Below are 21118 nucleotides of genomic sequence, written 5' to 3' on the forward strand. Positions count from 1 at the left end.
AGACATCTTGTTTTTAAGCAAACTGAATATATTACAATATCCTAAGAAAGCACATATTTCAAGTGAAAGATTTTATACAGGGGAGAAACAAGGTGTTTTAACATGTTTGTAATTTGACCATTTAAAGTAATTGCAACTCTGTTTCTACAACTCTAACCAGAAAGAAACAGGGCTTCTATGCATTGTAATCAGCTTATACACTGTTTCAGAGCAAGACATCTTGTTTTTAAGCAAACTGCATAACTTACAATATCCTAAGAAAACACATATTTCAAGTGAAAAGATTTTATACAGGGGAGAAACAAGGTGTTTTAACATGTTTGTAATTTGACCATTTAAAGTAATTGCAACTCTTGTTTCTACACCTCTAACCAGAAAGAAACAGGGCTTCTATGCATTGTAATCAACTTATACACTGTTTCAGAGCAAAACATCTTGTTTTTAAGCAAACTGAATAACCTACAATATCCTAAGAAAACACATATTTCAAGTGAAAAGATTTTATACAGGGGAGAAACAAGGTGTTTTAACATGTTTTTAATTTGACCATTTAAAGTAATTGCAACTCTGTTTCTACACCTCTAACCACAAGGAAGCAACGTTTCTATGCATTGTAATCGGCTTATACATGGTTTCAGAGCAAGAAGTACTGTTTTTAACCAAAGTGAATAACTTACAATATCCTAAGAAAACACATATTTCATATAAACAGATTTTATCCCGGGGAGAAACAAAGGATTTTAACATGTTTTTAATTTGACCATTTAAAGTAATTGCAACTCTGTTTCTACACTTCTAACCACAAGGAAGCAACGTTTCCATGCATTGTAATCGGCTTATACATAGTTTCAGAGCAAGAAATATTGTTTTTAAGCAAACTGAATAACTTACAATATCCTAAGAAAACACATATTTCAAGTGAAAAGATTTTATACAAGGGAGAAACAAGGTGTTTTAACATGTTTGTAATTTGACCATTTAAAGTAATTGCAACTCTGTTTCTACACCTCTAACCAGAAAGAAACAGAGCTTCTATGCATTTTAATCAGCTTATACACTGTTTCAGAGCAAAACATCTTGTTTTTAAGCAAACTGAATAACCTACAATATCCTAAGAAAACACATATTTCAAGTGAAAAGATTTTATACAGGGGAGAAACAAGGTGTTTTAACATGTTTTTAATTTGACCATTTAAAGTAATTGCAACTCTGTTTCTACACCTCTAACCAGAATGAAACAGGGCTTCTATGCATTGTAATCAGCTTATACACTGTTTCAGAGCAAGACATCTTGTTTTTAAGCAAACTGCATAACTTACAATATCCTAAGAAAACACATAATTCAAGTGAAAAGATTTTGTACAGGGGAGAAACAAGGGGTTTTAACATGTTTGTAATTTGACCATTTAAAGTAATTGCAACTCTGTTTCTACACCTCTAACCAGAAAGAAACAGGGCTTCTATGCATTGTAATCAGCTTATACACTGTTTCAGAGCAAGACATATTGTTTTTAACCAAACTGAATAACTTACAATATCCTAAGAAAACACATATATACAAAATGTAATGTGTAAAAAGAAAACAATTTAAAGGATGCCAACCATCTTAAGATTTTCTGCACTTTAAAATAAACTCTTCTACAATGTTTGCAATGTGCACATTGTAAGTATTTCAAACTCTTTTCTCTGAATTTTGGACTCAACGAAACAGTTGTAACCACAATTGTATTGGACTAAATACACTGCGCGAGTACAAGACATACTGTTTTTAAGCAAAATGTAATGTGTAATAAGAAAACACTTTCTAGTATGCAAACCATATTAACAGTTACTACAATTTAAAATAAACTCTTCTACAAGGTTTGCATTGTGCACATTGTAAGTACTTTGAAACTCTGTTCTCTGAATTTTGGACTCAACGAAAGAGTTGTAACCACTATTGTATTGGACTAAATACACTGTGACAGTGGAAGACATACTGTTTTTAAGCAAAATGTAATGTGTAATAAGAAAACACTTTCTAAGATGCAAGGCATGTTAACATTGTCTGCAATTTAAAACAAACTCTTTTACAAGGTTTGCAATGTGCACATTGTAAGTAATTGAAACTGTTATTTGACTTCTGGCCCCAAAGATACAGGGTTAACAAGCATTGTAGTGGACTAAATAAACTGTGACAGTAAAAGAAATACTGTTTTTAAGCAAAAAGTAATGTCTAATAAGAAGACAATTTCTAGGAGGCAAAGCATTTTAACATTATCTGTAATTTAAAACAAAGTCTTTTACAAGGTTTGCAATGTGCACATTGTAAGTAAATGAAACTGTTATTTGACTTCTGGCCCCAAAGATACAGTTTTAAAATGCATTGTATTGGACTAAATACACTGTGACAGTACAAGACATACTCTTGGTAAACAAAATGTAATGTGTAAAAAGAAAACAATTTCTAGGATGCCAACTTTCTTAACAGTTTCTGCTATTAAAAATAAACTCTTCTTGAAGGTTTGCAATGTGCACTTTGTAAGTATTTGAAATTCATTTCTTTGACTGTTGGACTCAACGAAACAGTTTTATCCACCAATGTATTGGAATAAATAAACTGTTACAGTAGAAGACATTCTGTTGGTAAACAAAATGTACTGTGCAATAAGAAAACATTTTCTAGGACGCAAGACATGGTAACATTTTCTGCAATTTAAAACAAACTCTTTTACAAGGTTTGCAATGTGCACTTTGAACGTAATTGAAACTCTGTTATTTGACTTCTGGCCTCAAAGAAACATTGTTAAAAAGCTTTGTATTGGACTATATACACTGTGACAGTACAAGACATACTGTTTTTAAGCAAATTGTAATGTCTAAAAATAAAACAATTTCTAGGATGCCAACCATCTTAAGATTTTCTCCAATTTTAAACAAACTCTTTTACAAGGTTTGCAATGTGCACATTGTAAGTAATTGAAACTGTTATTTGACTTCTGTCCTCAAAGAAACAGTGTTAACAAGCATTGTATTGGACTAAATACACTGTGACAGTACAAGACATACTATTTTTAAGCAAAATGTAATATGTAAAAAGAAAACAATTTCTAGTATTCCAACCTTGTTTCTGCAATTTGTTTCCAACCAAGTATCTGCAATTTAAAATAAACTCTTCTACAAGGTTTGCAATGTGCACCTTGTAAGTATTTGAAACTCTTTTCTCTGAATTTTGGACTCAACGAAACAGTTTTAACCAAGATTGTCTTGGTCTAAATACACTGTGACAGTAGAAGACATACTGTTTTTAAGCAAAATGTAATGTGTAAAAATAAAACCCTTTCTAGGATGGAAGGCATGTTAACATTTTCTGCAATTTAAAACAAACTCTTTTACAAGATTTGCAATGTGCACGTTGTAAGTATTTGAAACTCTTTTCTCTGAATTTTGGACTCAACGAAACAGTTTTAACCACCATTGTATTGGACTAAATACACTGTGACAGTAGAAGACATACTGTTTCTAAGCAAAATGTAATGTGTAAAAAGAAAACACTTTCTAAGATGCAAGGCATGTTAATATTTCCTGCAATTTAAAACAAACTCTTTTACAAGCTTTGCAATGTGCACATTGTAAGTAATTGAAACTCTGTTATTTGACTTCTGTCCTCAAAGATAGAGTGTGATCAAGTATTGTTTTGGGCTAAATACACTGTGACAGTAGAAGACATACAGTTTTTAAGCAAAATATAATGTGTAATAAGAAAACACTTTCTAGGATGCCAACCATCTTCACAGTTTCTGCAATTTAAAATAAACTTTTATACAAGGTTTGCAATGTGCACCTTGTAAGTATTTTAAACTCTTTTCTCTGTATTTTGGAATCAACGAAACAGTTTTAACCAAGATTGTATAAGACTAAATACACTGTGACAGTAGAAGACATAGTTTTTTCTTATTACACATTACATTTTGCTTAAAAACACTTTCTAGGAGGCAAGGCATGCTAACATTTTCTGCAATTTAAAACAAACTCTATTACAAGGATTGCAATGTGCGCATTGTAAGTAACTGAAACTCTTATTTGACTTCTGTCCTAAAAGAAACAGTGTTAACAAGCATTGTATTGGACTAAATACACTGTGACAGTACAAGACATACTGTTTTGAAGCAAAATGTAATTTGTAAAAGGAAAATAATTTCTAGGATGCCAACCTTGTTTCTGCAATTTGTTTCCAACCAAGTTTCTGCAATTTATAATAAACTCTTCTACAAGGTTGGCAATGTGCACATTGTAAGTATTTGAAAGTCTTTTCTTTGACTTTTGGACTCAACGAAACAGTTTTAACCACCAATGTATTGGAATAAATACACTTTGACAGTAGAAGACATACTGTTTTTAAGCAAAATGTAATGTGTAAAAACAAAACATTTTCTAGGATGCAAGGCATGTTAACATTTTCTGCAATTTAAAACAAACTCTTTTACAAGGTTTGCAATGTGCACATTGCAAGTAATTGAAACTCTGTTATTTGACTTCTGTCCTCAAAGAAAGAGTGTTAACAAGCATTGTATTGGACTAAATACACTGTGACAGTACAAGACAAACTGTTTTTAAGCAAAATGTAATGTGTAAAAAGAAAACAATTTCTAGTATGCCAACCTTGTTATCAGTTTCTGCAATTTAAAATAAACTCTTCTACAGGGTTTGCAATGTGCACATTGTAAGTATTTGAAACTCTTTTCTCTGAATTTTGGACTCAACAAAACAGTTTTAACCACCATTGTATTGGACTAAATACACTGTGACAGTACAAGACATACTGTTTTTAAATAAAATGTAATGTGTAAAAAGAAAACACTTTCTAGGATGCAAGGCATGTTAACATTTTCTGCAATTTAAAACAAACTCTTTTACAAGGTTTGCAATGTGCACTTCTAAGTATTTGAAACTCTTTTCTCTGAATTTTGGACTCAACGAAACAGTTTTAACCAAGATTGTATTGGACTAAATACACTGTGACAGTACAAGACATACTGTTTTTAAGCAAAATATAATATGTAAAAAGAAAACAATTTCTAGGATGCCAACCTTGTTTCTGCAATTTGTTTCCAACCAAGTTTCTGCAATTTATAATAAACTCTTCTACAAGGTTTGCAATGTGCACATTGTAAGTATTTGAAACTCTTTTCTCTGAATTTTGGACTCAACGAAAGTTTTAACCACCATTGTTTTGGAGTAAATACACTCTGACAGTACAAGACATACTGTTGTTAAACAAACTGTAATGTTTAATATTAAAACTATTTCTAGGATGCAAAGCATGTTAACAGTATGTGAAATTTTAAATAAACTCTTTTACCAAGTTTGCCATGTGCACATTGTAACTAATTGAAACTCTGTTATTTGAATTCTGGCCTCAAAAAAAACAGTGTTAACAGTGTTTCAAGTATTTGAAACTCTTTTCTTTGACTTTTGGACTCAACGAAACAGTTTTAACCACCAATGTATTGGAATAAATACACTCTGACAGTACAAGACATACTGACTTTTACCAAAATGTAATGTGTAATAAGAAAACACTTTCTAGGATGCAAAGCGTGTAACTGGTTTCTGCAATTTAAAACAAATCCTTTTACCATTTATGCAATGTGCACATTATTATTAATTGCACATTGTTTAATTGCCCCCGCCATAGTAAATGCTTTGATTAAATTTTTACCACTTTTGGTCTGCCTAAATATGTTCAGTCTGACCATGGATCAAATTTTATTTCTAGATATTTCCATATGCACCAGTTGCAGGTAAAACACGTAAAAATCTTGTATCTAGTGCTTACCATCCTGAATCCCAGGTGCTTTAGAAAGGTTTCAGCAAACCTTAAAGACCATGTTGAGAATGTTTTTTTCTGGGACATGGGTCTCCCCCTCCTTCTGTTTGCTATTCATATTACTCTTCAGGAGTCACTCAGAATTAGTGTTCGGACACACTGTCCGAGGACCGTTAAAGATGTTGCCTGAGCAGATCTCTGATCTCTTCAGATCCTTCTCCTGCCTCCCCAACTAACATTCTTGATTGTTAGTGAGTTCCATGAGCATTTACACTCCCTTTGTTAGCTAGCACATAAAACCATAAACAAGTCCCATTGCAGTATAAAGGCTAGGTCCGATTTTTGAGCTGTTCAGAGCTCCTTCCAGGAAGGAGACACAGTGTTAGCTTGCTAACATAATTCACATAATTGCCTTTGCCGGGTTCTGCCCTTCATGCTAAATTTGCTGGTCCGTGTGTGGTTGAGTCACGATTGAGTGTTACGGATTATGTGATACAGACACCCGACCATAAGAAAAAGTCACGTGTGTGTCACAGTAATATGCTCAAACACTATGTCTCATGTGACACTTCCACAAGTGATGGTGGTAGTTGTGCACCTGTTCCGTCCCTAGTCGTAGCGCCAATCCCTGCCTCTTTATCCAAACTCTGATGTGGATGGTTTAAATTTGCTTGAGAATTTTTGTCCTGCTCATCTACCCAATTCCAAATCTCTTAAAGAGCTCCCCTCGGCTTGTCATCTCGGCTTGCTGTTATATGGTTAATCCACAAACACTTCTTGTTGTTTTCAGATACTCCTTCTCATACTACGGTTCTTCTGCACAATGTGGACATTCGTGATAGTCACCCAGTGAAACAAAATTCTTATCGTTTGAACCCAGCCAAACGCGCACTTATGAAAAAGGAAGTTGAATACATCCTTAAAAATGGTCTTGCTATTCCTAGCGCTAGCTGTTGGTGTTCGCCTTGTTTGTTGGCACCTAAACCGGATGGGACCTTTCGTTTTTGTACCGATTATAGAAAAGTTAACTCAGTGACTAAGTCCAATTCCTTCCCTCTTCCTAGGATAGAGGACTGTGTAGATTGTGTGGGTAATGCCCAATTTGTAACCAAGCTTGACCTATTAAATGGATATTGGCAAGTTCTGTTAACGGAGAGAGCCTCTGAAATCTTTGTTTTGTTACCCCTGACACATTCCTACAATAACAGGTCATGCCTTTTGGTTTAAAAAATGCCTCAGTGACGTTTTAACATCTTATGAACAGAGTATTATCTGGCATTGAAGGGTGTGATGCCTATTTAGATGACATTGTGTATTTGGATAAATGGGAAAAACACATACACAACCTCCACGAGGTATTCCTCTGGTTCCAAGAATCCACCTTAACCCTAAATCTGGCTAAATGTGAATTTGGCCACGCTATGGTGTCTTATTTGGGGAAACAAGTGGGTTGTGGTGTTGTTCGTCCTCAGGTTGCAAAGGTGCAGGTCATACTGGCTTTTCCTGCCCCTACAAGGAGAAGAGAATTACACAGTTTTCTTGGCATGACTGGATACTACAGGAGTATGTGTCATAACTTATCAGATGTTGTACTTCCTCATACAAACCTTCTGTGTAATTTGAACCCTTTTGTTTGTCTTCAATCTATCATGCAGCCATAAAATGTCTGCTGTGTTCGTCACCTGTCCTTTCTGCCACTAACTTTGTGAAGCGATTTAAGTTGGAAGTCGATGCAGGTGACACTGGTTGTGGAGCTGTGTTAGTACAGGAGGATGCTGTTGGCATCAATCATCCCATAGCTTATTTCTCTGCTAAATTTAATCATCAACTACATTATAGCACAATAGAGAAAGAAGCTCTCGCCCTGTTGCTAGCCATTCAGAATTTTGAGATTTACATCGGTTCTCGTGTTCTACCTGTGACTGTATACTGACCATAACGCTCTCGTGTTTTTGCATCGTATGTCCAACTCTAGTCGCAGGCTCATGTGCTGGTCTTTAATTTGTCAAAATTTTAACCTTAACATTGTACATAAAAAGGGAAAAGACAATGTAGTGGCGGATGGGTTGTCACGGTCTGGAAACCCTTAGTTTATTCTTATGGGTCGGGGTGTTTCGACCCTTGGTGGGTCGTCTTGTTTGTCACATGCATGTGTTGTGTGAAAATGACATCTTGAAATTTTCATTTACAAACATTCCACCATTCATGTGCCGGGAAGTCCGACATGTCCCAAAAGCACAAGCACACTATTACCATATGGGATCTATGTTTCTGCAGAATTCCATGGTTCTATGACACAAATTGCAGCCTATGAAAAGTTCAGTGGTTAATGTACTTGACTTATAATGGGAAGGTTGCTAGTTCAAGCCCTGCCACTGCCAGGTTCCCACTGTTGGGGCCCTGAGCAAGGCCCTTAACCCTCAATTGCTCAAGTTGTACTCATTCATAATTGTAAGTTGTTTTGGATAAAAGCATCAGCAAAGTGCTATAAATTAAATTTTGGAATAAGATGATAAAAAATTTATGAACCCAGTAAGTAGTGTTACATGATGTTTATCACTGTTAAATGCTGCAATAAAACATCACGTCCTGTGTCAGATTCCCCGATTTCCCATTTTGTGGCTGAATGGGTCAGCACAACATCAAAGAAATCTGCCTACCTTTCTACACAGGTCAAACTGCTCCAGGGTAGGACAAAAAGTAAAACCAGACAAATCAAAACTCGCAATCCTAACACAAAAGCACCCAACCTAGAATGGAAAAACCCAAAACTGTACACAACACACACAGACACCCCACAGAAAAGGGAAAACCACCAACCAGCACAGAAAAAAAAAACACTAAAACACACAAAAGGGGCAAAAAAAAACCAAAGAATGAGCTCCCAATTATGTTACGACCCTGTATAGGCTGGGAGGCTTGAGTGTTACAGCAGTAGAAATGTGTAATGGAATGAACAACCAGACAATAAATCTGACAGCAAAGGTCTAGTGTACTTACAATTTTAGTGTTTAAAGATGAGAAACTCACATCAGGAGTGACCAAGGCCAACACAACAAACAAAACCACACTAGAAACAAAAAGAGGACAGACTAAGTTAACAAAAAGAAACATACAATGACTACTCTGACTACACTGTTAGAAACAATGTTAGAAAGATAAACCCACACCCAAACAAAATGTCAGCCACTCCCTACTACCAATGTGTAACTATATACAGCACAATATATATTTATAAATAAGTATTGAACATGTCACCAATTTTATATGTAAATATATTTCTAAAGGTGCTATTGATATGGAATTCTCACCAGATGTTGGTAACAACCCATCCAATCCATACATGCAAAGAAATCAAACCATTGACATCCATAAATGAAGTTATGTGTAATAATGAGAAATGACAGAGGGGGAAAAAGTATTGCACACATGATGAAAGAGAAGTGCAAAGAGCCATGGAAAGTCATGACACCAGCTGAAATCTATCAGTAATTATAAAGCAACCTGGTCACTTAGTGCAAATTAATATCAGCTGGTTCAACTGATGGCCTAAAAAAGGTGTCTCATTACCAAGGTACCACACAAGAAATGGCTCATGATGGGTAAAACCTGTGAACTCTTTCAAGAACTTTGTAACATTATTGTTGCAAAACATACTGATGGCATTGGTTGCAGAAGAATTCCTAAACTACTGAAGGTTCCTGTGAGCACTGTTGGGGCCATAATGCAGAAGTGGAAAAAACATCATTTCACCATAAACCAGCCATGACCAAGTGCTCCTCGCAAGATTTCAGACAGAGGAGTGAAAAGAGTTGTCCAAGAGCCAAGGACCACCTGTGGAGAGCTACAGCAAGACCTGGAATCAACAGGTACAATTGTTTCAAAGAAAACAATAAGTAATACACTCAACCTCCATGGCCTGTATGCATGTTCACCACACAAGACTCTATTGCTGAAAAAAAAGTGTGTTGAAGCGTGTTTAAAGTTTGCTCAACAACATTCAGACAAGCCTGTGAAATACTGGGAGAATATAGTCTGGTCAGATGAGACCAAAATTAAACTCTTTGGATGCCACAATACACACCACGTTTGGAGGTCAAAAGGCACTGCATATCACCCCAAAAACACCATACCAACAGTAAAGTTTGGAGGTGGGAATATGATGGTGTGGGGCTGTTTTTCAGCATATGGCACTGGCATGCTTCATATAATTGAAGAAAGGATGAATGGACAAATGTACCAAGACATTCTTTATTAAAAATCTGCTGCCATCTACCAGGATGATGAAGCTGAAATGAGGGTGGACATTTCAGCAAGACAATGATCCCAAACACACAGCCAAGGAAACTCTCAATGGGTTTCAGAGAAAGAAAATAAAGCCGCTAAAATGGCCCAGCCAATCACCTGGCCTGAATCCAGTTGAAAATCTATGGAAGGAACTAAAGCTCAGAGTTCATAGAAGGAGCCCATGGAACCTTCATGATTTGGAGAGTGTTTGTGTGGAAGAATGGGACAAAATCACACCTGAGCAATTCATGTGACTAGTTTCTCCATACAGGAGATAACTTGAAGCTGCCATCACCAACAAAGGCTTTTGTATGAGGTATTAAATAAATGTAAGTGTGTTCAATACGTTTTCCCTGTCATTTCTCATTATTACACATAACTTAATTTATGGACATCTATGGTTTGATTTCTTTGCATGTGTGGATTGGATGGGTTGTTACTGATATTTGGTGAGAATTTAATGTCAATAGCACCTTTAGAAATATATTTACTTAGAAAATTGGTGACGTGTTCAATACTTATTTCTCGTGTGTGTGATTAAGTTATTTATATATATATTTTTATATATACATGTAGGTAGGTCACACAATATAGAAGAAACATATATTATTCAGCAATTGAACTGAACGGAACAAAGCAAACTGTATATCAAGGGGCGAATTCAAAGTCATACGCACAAAGTAAAACAAACAAGATCAAAAAGCAGCAACAAGTCAAAACACTATCAACAACAATCTCTTCTCCAACAAGCCCTAAGTCAAGACTTTATTCGCTTCCTCTTCCTTTTATATGGTGCTCTGCTCACCAGAAAACCTGGTGTGGATCGGGATGGAGGCTACTGGAGAGGTAGCAAAACCTGGAACACAGGGAAGACAAACACACAGGCGAACCTAACAACTGATTAAATGTAAAGTGAAATCCTGTAATCCTGTTGAAGTCCTGAAAAACTGAACTGTTAACATTGTTTAAATGAAAATTAAATACATTTAATGATATGAAAACACATTTAAATGTAAAATGAAATATAATTTGCTGTGTTAGTTGATGATGAAGGGTCTTTGTGGTATACCACAAAGGTGTTGTGGTATTTGTGGTTGATGTTGTTCAGGGGTATTTTGTTGTGGGGCTAACTTTGAGGGTTCATTGGATGAGGGGTAATTGAGGATGAGGGGTTGTTTAGTGTTTTTTTAACGATACCATGATAAATACTATGAAATTATGTTGAATGCAGTTTACATGTAAAATGAAAGCCTGTCTTGAGCTTTCAAGCAACTCCCAGGTAGTTGTTGATGCTAGGGTGTTACCAAGTTGTTGTCATGGGATCCCAAGTGGTTGCTAAAGTGTTACCGAGTGGTATAGTGTTGTTAGTTGGTTGCTAGGGTATTCCAAGAGGCTGCTAAGGTGCTGAGGGCTGTTTAGCTGGGGGGGGTAATAAGGGTTCAGGGGTAATTGGCCATGGAGTAGTTGAGGCTGAGGGCTATTAGACTAATGGGGTAATTGTTCTTGAGGGGGTATTAAGATGTTGGTGAAGGCAATATGGCTTTTGTTTGAGGCCAATTTGGCTGTTTGCTAGGTGGTTGCTAGGGTGTTACCAAGTGGTTGGCATGGAGTACTGGGTGGTTTCTAGGGTGTTACCTAGCAGTTGCTATGGTCATGCTAGGTGGTTGCTATATTATCCCAGGTGGTTGTTAGGGTGTTACCAAGTTAGTGCTGCCATATAGACCAAAATGAGAAGCTAGTTATGTTTAGTAGCACACATGTAATGGCACTTGATGGCTACCGTAGCAAAGTAGTTGGATACCATGGAACCATGCCCGTCAAGAATAATCTGACTATATATAATGAGATCTACAGGTTAGTATTTATTCTATTAATATAAATAAGTTTTTGAAGAAAGATTGTATATTCTAGAGAAATGCTCACAACCTAAAAATAAAAATAACAAACATTTTAGAAATATCCTTGCTATTTATTGATAACATATACAAAGAGGCCTACCTAGTTGTTTAACACATTTCAAGTAAAATTTCTTATGTTCTAATGAACTTTTTGATTTACATCTGCTGTGGTTTAGTATAGCCAGTGAGATCAAATCCGGGTTGACCATGATAAATAATTTTATTTGTGTCTCTTTATGCAAGAGACGTTCCAATATATAGGAACAACCAAGACAGAGCTCCCGATGTTCAGATACAATCTACAAAGGTAGGTCTACTTTTCTATGTGTGATTAATAGATGATTATCAGTGTTTCTCAGTTGTGCTTCAGGGACCATATTTCAGAAACAGATCTTTTTGTCTTAAGGTAAGACCTGACAGATTCACAAATTGTCACGCCCACAGACCGGAGTGTACTGGCCTAGTTTAATATTTACTAGTTTAATACACCTTGCTCAGGTTAAAAAATTTGCAGGTAAATTTTAATCAAGGAAAAGGAGCAAGTAAAAAAAATCAAGAGCAAGAAAAGTAGCACCTCATCTGTTATCCCAATGAAATAGAAAGCAAAATATGGATTTCCAAAATTAATTTTATTTATTTATTTATCCACTTTGTTTCAATTTACTTTTTCACATTCTTTCTACTTAAAGCATTATATATATATATATATATATATATATATATATATATATATATATATATATATATATATATATATATATATATATATCATATTTCATTCTTTATCCCTGCTTTAGGTAGACAGTAGCACAGGCAAACAACAGCATCAACTGTTTACATTTCCCAAAAGTATGCACCAATAGTGATGTATGCTCACTGTCAAGCTGAAACTGCACACAGTTTGAACAATGCTACAACAAAATAATTTTCATATTTATATGCACATGTGTTAGTGTAATCTGTTTCAAATACCTTTTAGCTCCTAAATACCTTTAAATAATGCAAAAATAATACAACAACTACCTCTGCACACAGAGCATGAGAATACATCTTTCACTTTGGTGGCTTGGTCTGCCATTATAATTGAAGTGGTCCTGGATTTGAAAAGTTGAGTAAGTTCCCTTATTGCATCTGTTATATCTTGCAGACCTTCAGAAGTAAGTACTAGCTCTTTAATTTTACTGACTACTCCCTTCAGGCATGTCATCATTCCTATGACCAAAATTGAACTTAGTGGGCTCAAGTGAAAATCCTCAAATGAAAACATGGAGCACTGGATGCTCTCCCAGTACAGGAATACAGGACAAAACACTATTTCAGTGATTGTGTTACTGGTCATCATTTTACAGTTTTTTAATAGCAATTTCTCCATTAATAAGTAAAGTTTTAAGTAATTTAATCTGAAACTCAGAAAATGAAATTGGATATGAAATTATTTGGTAAAACTTCTTCCATTCAAAGAGAAACTTTACCTCTAGTCCCTTCAGTGTCAAGGATTTCATTGCCCTGTGCATCCATCAGGACAAAATGTATCTTTAATGCCCACAGCTTCTCTGACTTTGTCAAGCATTGCTGGAACATTTGCTTCTGCCTCTGTAAACTGCAGTATACAAAATCAGAGGGGTATCAGCTTCCCCTCTCTAAGATTTGCAAGATGAACAGATCTGAGAAACAAAAACTAAAATTAGAAACAGGTTTAAGATCAAGAGTTTTTGGAAAAACTTACTTTTGAAATTATCTTCTTAATGGTGTTCTTGTATATGCTGTTGGCTCAGATGTAGCTGAGGGTACAGCACGCATAAAACTAAACTGTGGTGTGCTTGAGGTTGTTGGGGATGGTCCTGACCATACTACGGTCACCCCATGTACTTCATAATGTCCTCAAGGATGAAGGATAATGACACTAAAATGCCTAATTTCATTAGGGAAAAGTGCCACTTTGTTAATAGAGTGCAATATGCATCGACCAGCAACTTCATTTAGTACACTGTCTTCTACACTCATTGTCCATTTTATAAGCTCTACTTATATCACTCTGTAAAAGATCTTCAATTCCAGATTGCAATACATCTGTTACCCTGAATACTTTGCTAGTCCCCTTTCACTCTGTCAGTGTCACTGCAGTGCTGAGAATGATCAACCACCCAAATAAAACCTGCTCTGTGGTGGGCCTGTGGGGTCCTGACCATTGAAGAACAATGTGAAAGGGAGCTACCAAAGTATGCAGAGAAATAGATGGACTTAGAACATAAAATGTAAAAAAATAAAAAATAAATAAAATAAAAAAAAATGTACAAAAATTTCTCTAGATGTAATTATGCACATGAAGAGCTGAAACCCTGTGCTGTGTTGTTGAAACAGCTGCAGCCAGATTCTCTGGTGCAGCTTCACCTGATCTAAATTCTGTCTTCACAGGCTCTGGTGGGTCAGCATCCTCCTCCTCTAAAACATCTGACTTAATGTAAGTATGAGCAATGCAGAGATTTTGGAGCACCACACAGCATGCCACAACTTCTGGGACAAAGACAGGGCTCACCTCAAGGGCCTTACAGAAAATGGAGCATCCCAAATGCTCTATTATATTCCTGGCCCAATGGAGCTTGCTGTTAAAGTGAGCCTGTACAGGGTTCTGCACAGGCTCTCAGTTAGAAGTCAGGAGCTGGATCTGTGCACTGATGCATTGTACAAATATGGCTGCTTTTCAGTACCCTTGTGTCATGCACAGAGCTAGGATACCCAACAAAAATATCTATACACTTTCCATTATGGTCACAGATGGCTTGAAGCTAAATTGAGTGGAAAAGCTTCCTGTGGAGGTAGCACTGTGTGTTGGTGGAAGGGGGTTTTATGTGGATATTAAACCCATCAATGGCATCAACTGCCACTCTGAAAAATGGGCATCTGGCCAAATGAGCATACCGTTACTACCTCTTGGTGACGACCCTCCTCACTCTGTGCACAATGTTATGCACAGATGACTTGGAGATGGCAAAGGCTCGTGAGGCCACACAATAGGAAGCTACATGTACCAGCCTTACAGGAACACAAACACCTCAATGTCCTTGCTCCACCCATGGTTGGTGTCATTCCTTAATGCAGAAGTGAGTGAGGTGATGGTCCACTGCACTACTGAAATATAGCTGCAAGATTGACACAGCTGTGTTCAGGTGACAATATGATTAATCAATGTACATAGTTTAGTTAATTTGCGTTTACTATAATTGCTTGCTTATTTTATTGAATTATTTGTTTTTATCTAAAAAAAAATGACTGAAAATAAATGCTCTGCATATCTGAATGAAGGTTATGTCCACTTAGGAAAGATTTTCTGCCACCATTACAAGATGGGTTGCAGTACACCCTGTCATGATAGCTCTGATCATGTACTGGAATATTTGGCAGAAGTAGTATGTTATCCAGGTATTTTTCACATCCTGGAAAAGTTTATTTTGGTCGCATACTGCATATGGCATACTGACTTGGGTGATAACAGCTACATGCAACAAAAGGTGAAAATATAAAGCCATGTGCACAATACAATTTTTTAAGCCCTCTATCTAAACTGTTAGGTATGAAGGTCTCCATACCATGATCAGGTATGTTGGGAGATGTGAAAACACTCAAATGTGTAGTATGGTTCTCAACAGTCTTGGAAAACATTGGTAGATTCTTGACATTTTTAATAATCTCACACCCATTCAGAAATCATGTATATAATGGTTAGTAATTATAGACATGAATAGCTACTAATATTCACTATTGACCAATTTGCTTTTCTAGATGCAGAAATATGACATAATAATGGATAATGGGGTGTGTATTATGAGTATGCCTAATATTAAATGAAGATTACAACCAAAATAATCAATCAGCATAATTCACTGATTCATTTTAAAAAGACAAACAATAACTAACTAAAAAGGCAGACATTATTTAGCTCAATATAGGCTTATAAACTTGATCAGTCAAAGACTGCCATCTACTGGCCTTTTGCAAAAAAACACATTTCTAAAAACATAAGGCCCAATGAAGCATTAAAAATGGTACAAAATGCTTAGAAATCATATAACAAACATGTAGTAATAAAACATTTATTGCTTAACACATCTTTATACAAACGTCTTATAAAGTTCTTCTATAAGAAGAAACAAACAAGAAATAAAAAATTTAAAAAGGCAAGGGATACTCCCGAAGGAAAATCTCTGAGCCACTTTTCATTTTCAACAGGTAGGTCTATCACATATTGATGATTTTGAGGTTACAAAAGCAAAAAAAAAAAAAAAAAAAAAAAAAAAAAAAAAGTAAATAAATAAAAAAATTAAAAAATAAAAAATAAATAAATGAATAAACTTTAGCCATAGGATAAACAGCCTAAACTAAACTTGATCAAAATTGAGAACAAAGACTTGTGGGCCTAGATTATGCTTTCTGAGACTGCAGCCCTGTATCCAATGCCAAAGTAAAGCTGCTCTATACTTTAGTAGTTATTGCTACTCTTGAATCTCCCACAACAGAATATGATTGGTTTACTTAATGACTTGTTAAAATGTCTTAAATCCAGAAAATTATATGAATTAAGATTGTGAATAAAAGAAATTTCACAATACATAGCTGTATAGATATATAGTTTAATTTTTACAAATTGAGAATTTCTTTAACAAACATCAAAATATCCTATCTTCCATTATTACTGAAACGGTCTTTAACATAGCAATAGCCATTAAGCTGACAGGCCCTGTATGTCTGCCAATTTATTGCCATTTTGCTTGTTTTCTTTGAGCCATGTAAAATCATATGAATACACATTAATGAGATTGAAGGACTGTACTAAAACAAATCTATAGTTCAGGTATTCAACTTTCTTCTTTGTGAAAACTAAAATCATAAAATCTGAGGTTTTGTTGTAATTGAGGTTATGTTCAATATTAAATAACATCATCTACTTCTACTAGAAGCAAATAACATTTGGCAGTTAAAGAATCAGCATCCCTGCTGCAATTGGGGATTAAGGTTACCACAGTTATTTTTGTTTAGTAGAAAGCAATACTGGAATACAGCCTATGAATCTTATGCATTTCTCAAACCTTGTGCAGAAGGTGGGACTCTTTTACAGACTATAGAATGTGCAAATTCACTGACTGCCACCCATAGGTGAATTTCTCAAAAGCACAATGGTAGCTAGAGGTCAGTTTGATGAGTCATTAACTTTTGTACAACAATTAAAACATGTTGATGGTGTGATGAAAATAATCACAAGCATCAGTGTTTCATCAGAAAATGCACAAATAGACAATAATGCTGAAGCTTACTTTACAACAGCTTCATTAAATAACAAGGCATGCAAATATTCATATCCTATTCTATTACATTACAGCCCTTTACACATTTGTCTCTTTTTATTTCTGTTTTGGTGTTAATTTTTACCAACACATATTCTAAGGTTTCAATTCTTCTAACAGTAAGGATGTGTACATTGTTATGATCCAATAAGTTCTCATATATACATATTTTGCACATTTTGATGATGCCTTATACCTATTTAGAAACTTGAAAAATAGATTAACATTTCCTAAAAATGTTGCAGAATAACAATGTCACAGAAAAAGAGGTTAGATAATAGGTTCAAAAGAATGCATAATTAAAAGCAACATTAAGTAGTTTTATAAGACTTAACTGCTAAAGAACCTTAATAATGAGACAGATTCAATGTATAAAATGGCTCAGACATTTTTCATCCTGCCCTAGACAACAATGAAAATTAAGGGTCCACCCAGATTAGAGAAGCACAAAAGGTATCAATGATTGGGACAAGCAAATTCATAAAAGCCTGCAAAGAAATAACAAAAGTATGTTTGTTTTTCCAAATTTGCATCATTCAATTGCATTTGAAGTTCTTCATATGCTACAGTTTAAAATTGCTTTTAAACCAATTTGGCTGTTGTGACACCATTTCATAAGTGGGATGTGCAGGGGAACATTAAAAGACAACCCCAGAAATTTTAGGAAACAGAGAATTATACTATCAGCTTCTGAATGTTCCAGTATTAAGCTTGACCAGTGAAGATGTCTATTCCTCTAAAACCTAAATGACATGATGGAATGTCATGCTTATTTGGAACAATCACTCTGTTTGGTCACCCAATGCCCTCTGAAATTAACAGACCTAGGAGGAATGCTCTTCTCGATTTCTCCGGGCCTGCTGTGCCCTGGCACAGGTAGAGGTATGGCGGTTGAAGCTGTCTCTCCACATGAAGCGTTTTGAACAGAGGTTGCACTCGTAAGGCTTGATTCCAGTGTGTATCTTCATATGGCCCACCAGATGGTGCTTCATTTTGAAGCTCTTTCCACATACAGCACAGCCAAATGGCCGCAGACCCAAGTGCATGCTCATGTGGCGATCTCTCTGACTCTTGTGGGTGAAGCTCTTGCCACACTGACATGGGTAGAGTTTGTAGACTACAGATGCAAACCCTGAGTGGGTGGTCTGCTCTTTTGTGTCTCCGCTTTCCTGAGAGCTGTTTTGCTCATCCATAACTACACCTGCACTTCCATCTGTCTGCAGATCCTTAGACACTACAGGACAGTCTTCATCACCATCTTGGGAGAATCTCCCAGTGGAGGTCCCATAGAAGTCCTGAGGCTCTTCATAGGAGCTGTCCTCATCCAAGCTCTCCTCAAGGTGTGTCACCAACTTCCCCTCCAAACACTCCTGCATGACCTCTGCGGTGTGTCTGAGCTGATCTGAATCAGAGGCAGTGTGAGCCTCATTGCCAAAAAAGGCACCACAATCTTCACGACTCTGCCTTTCAGATTTTATGTGCACCTTTTTTCTGAGACCCATAATGCTGGGAGGCACATAAGCAGGTCTTAAATGCTCATTCTCAGCTGCATCTGGCTCCCCACTATCACTACTAGACTTTTCATGAGGAGAACAACTTGCACTCTGTGAAGTGCCTGGCCCCAGTGCAGGTATAGAAACCCCGTCCTCCAACAGCTCTTCTACCCCAATCTCATCCCTTTGACCACCTGTCCGAATGATTCCCTCAAACTCTCTCCTCTCTTCACCATCTATGTAATAACCATCTTCTTTGGGGGATATGTCCTGTTCAAAATGAGCACTTCCTGTCTTTCCTATCTCTAAAAGTTCAGTGCACTTGTCCACCACATGCCACATTTGCAGAAAGCTAGCAGCAGTCAGGAAAGCCACCACCTCACTAGATGGTACTGAGAGGGCTCCTGTGTAACAGGATAAGAGGAGCCGTTCAAACACAGACGGATGCATGACATCAGGCAGGACAACACGGGCACTGTTTTTCAGCAGCACCTGGTCACAGAAGTAGGGGGAGCTGGCTGCAAGTACAGCACGGTGGGCTCTGAACTGGTGGACACCTAAACACACAATGAGGTCACACAACTGACCCCTCTGACGCTGCTGATTCAGCTTCTTCAGGAGGGAGCATGAGAAGTCTGGGAACTCAACATGGAAAGAGTTTGCTTCATTCTCCATGGTCTACCAAGACTCATAGGTTCTGGAAGGAAGTGGTCAGATTAAGATTATTTAGCCATTTATATAATAGTTGTAATAAATGCACTTATCTTACACTTTACTCAAGGAATAATACTGAAAGAAAGAGTAATCCTAGATTCACATGTTGCCGTAACTGGCAAGACTAAAGCAAGAATTTCAGTCAGTTTTTGATCTGAAATGTCAAACAGGGGGAAAACTCAGAATTTTCATATCACAACAAAAAGACCAGACATTGCACCCTTCAAAACATTTATGAATGTATATTAATAACAAGCGTACAAACATGTGTTCTTCAATTGACAAGAAAAGGTCAATGGACACAAAAGTTCGCATGACCGTTATTCCTTATGACTTATTAAGAAGAAGATAGCTAGCTAACATAACTTGCTAGCAAGCTAGCTAGCTATCTTACAAAATAAGGAGGGCTTTCGGTAAACCGGTGAGCTACAAATTTACTGCGATGATTAAAATGAACGTAAGGATACATACTGACCTTTTCATCACAATCGAAACAGTAATAACAGACCCTTACGGTCCCCTTTTTCATTTTTTGTCTAATTCCTTCTGTATTCTCAACTGCTTCTCTTCCGAGTTCCACCGGATTTCGCACCCTAAACGTCATCACGTCGACTCGCGTGGCGCACAACAAATGTAAACATACACGCCCCCTTTCCGGGGTTGCCAGTAGGCTTGATTTTTTAAACACAAATGTGTGACATACGTGACATGCTTCTGTGTCTCTGTGCTTTTAGAAAATCTTATTTATTAATCTTTCGTTGTACACAAGATAATGCTAATAATTAATTTTTGTTTCTTTGATTGACCCCAGAAAAAAATATAGTTTTACCAAGTGAGTACAGGACTCTCTCATCATATATATCTCTGAACTGTGTAAGCAGAGTGCGTCTTTGTAAAGTGAAACTTTGTGTATTTACTACAATTCTATCTATCTATCTATCTATCTATCTATCTATCTATCTATCTATCTATCTATCTATCTATCTATCTATCTATCTATCTATCTATCTATCTATCTATCTACCTACCTACCTACCTACCTACCTACCTACCTACCTATCTATCTATCTCACATACCTCCCACAGACCTCACTCATTCTTTGTTAAGGGCAGGCAGATTTCATGTGTGCATGGTTTTTTTTGTCATAAAAGTGATGGCAATTTAGATATTTCAAAAAGCACCACTATAAAAGAAACCCTTGTTTCTACTTATAAGTCTTTGTCAAAGTGGGTTGTATGCTTGACCAACCATTCTTGTTCGTCTTTAAAGCCACCTCTAAAAATGCAGCTGCAGAGATCAGAACACTCTAGATACTTGGTGAGGCAGGGAGTGTTTGGTTCATTCTTATGTGCAGTAGGTAACATTAGAAAAAAAACATTATTGAACATTTACCTGCTGGCTGCTATTGCCTTACCATTGGTACCTGAAATAGATCTTGGCATGTTTTACACCAGATTGAGTTTACTGAAGGGGGATAGGGGAGAGTATAGGGTAATATTTTGAACTATGTTTAATTTATAATTAATGGCCCCCTCCTCAACTCCTCCCCCTAAGCCCATGTAGCCTTTTGGCACATG

General features: G+C 36.4%; 1 protein-coding gene across 1 annotated transcript; it reads right to left on the reverse strand.

Annotated features, from left to right (window-relative positions):
* Positions 1–16252: 16252 nt before the first annotated feature.
* On the reverse strand, positions 16253–20226 carry zbtb43 (zinc finger and BTB domain containing 43). The gene is made up of 2 exons (XM_027030474.3): positions 20016–20226; positions 16253–19523 (listed from the first exon to the last, which is right to left on the reverse strand). Exon 2 carries the CDS (start codon positions 19499–19501, stop codon positions 18158–18160), a length of 1344 nt encoding a protein of 447 aa, XP_026886275.1. The 5' UTR covers positions 19502–19523; positions 20016–20226; the 3' UTR covers positions 16253–18157.
* Between the last annotated feature and the right edge of the window lie 892 nt (positions 20227–21118).

Source organism: Electrophorus electricus, chromosome 1 (assembly GCF_041902795.1).
Source record: "Electrophorus electricus isolate QZ-2024a chromosome 1, ASM4190279v1, whole genome shotgun sequence".
Classification (NCBI taxonomy): domain Eukaryota; kingdom Metazoa; phylum Chordata; class Actinopteri; order Gymnotiformes; family Gymnotidae; genus Electrophorus; species Electrophorus electricus.

Excerpts from the sequence above, each read along its gene's own strand:
- zbtb43 (XM_027030474.3), bottom strand. The coding sequence starts at position 19,501 with ATGGAGAATGAAGCAAACTCTTTCCATGTTGAGTTCCCAGACTTCTCA.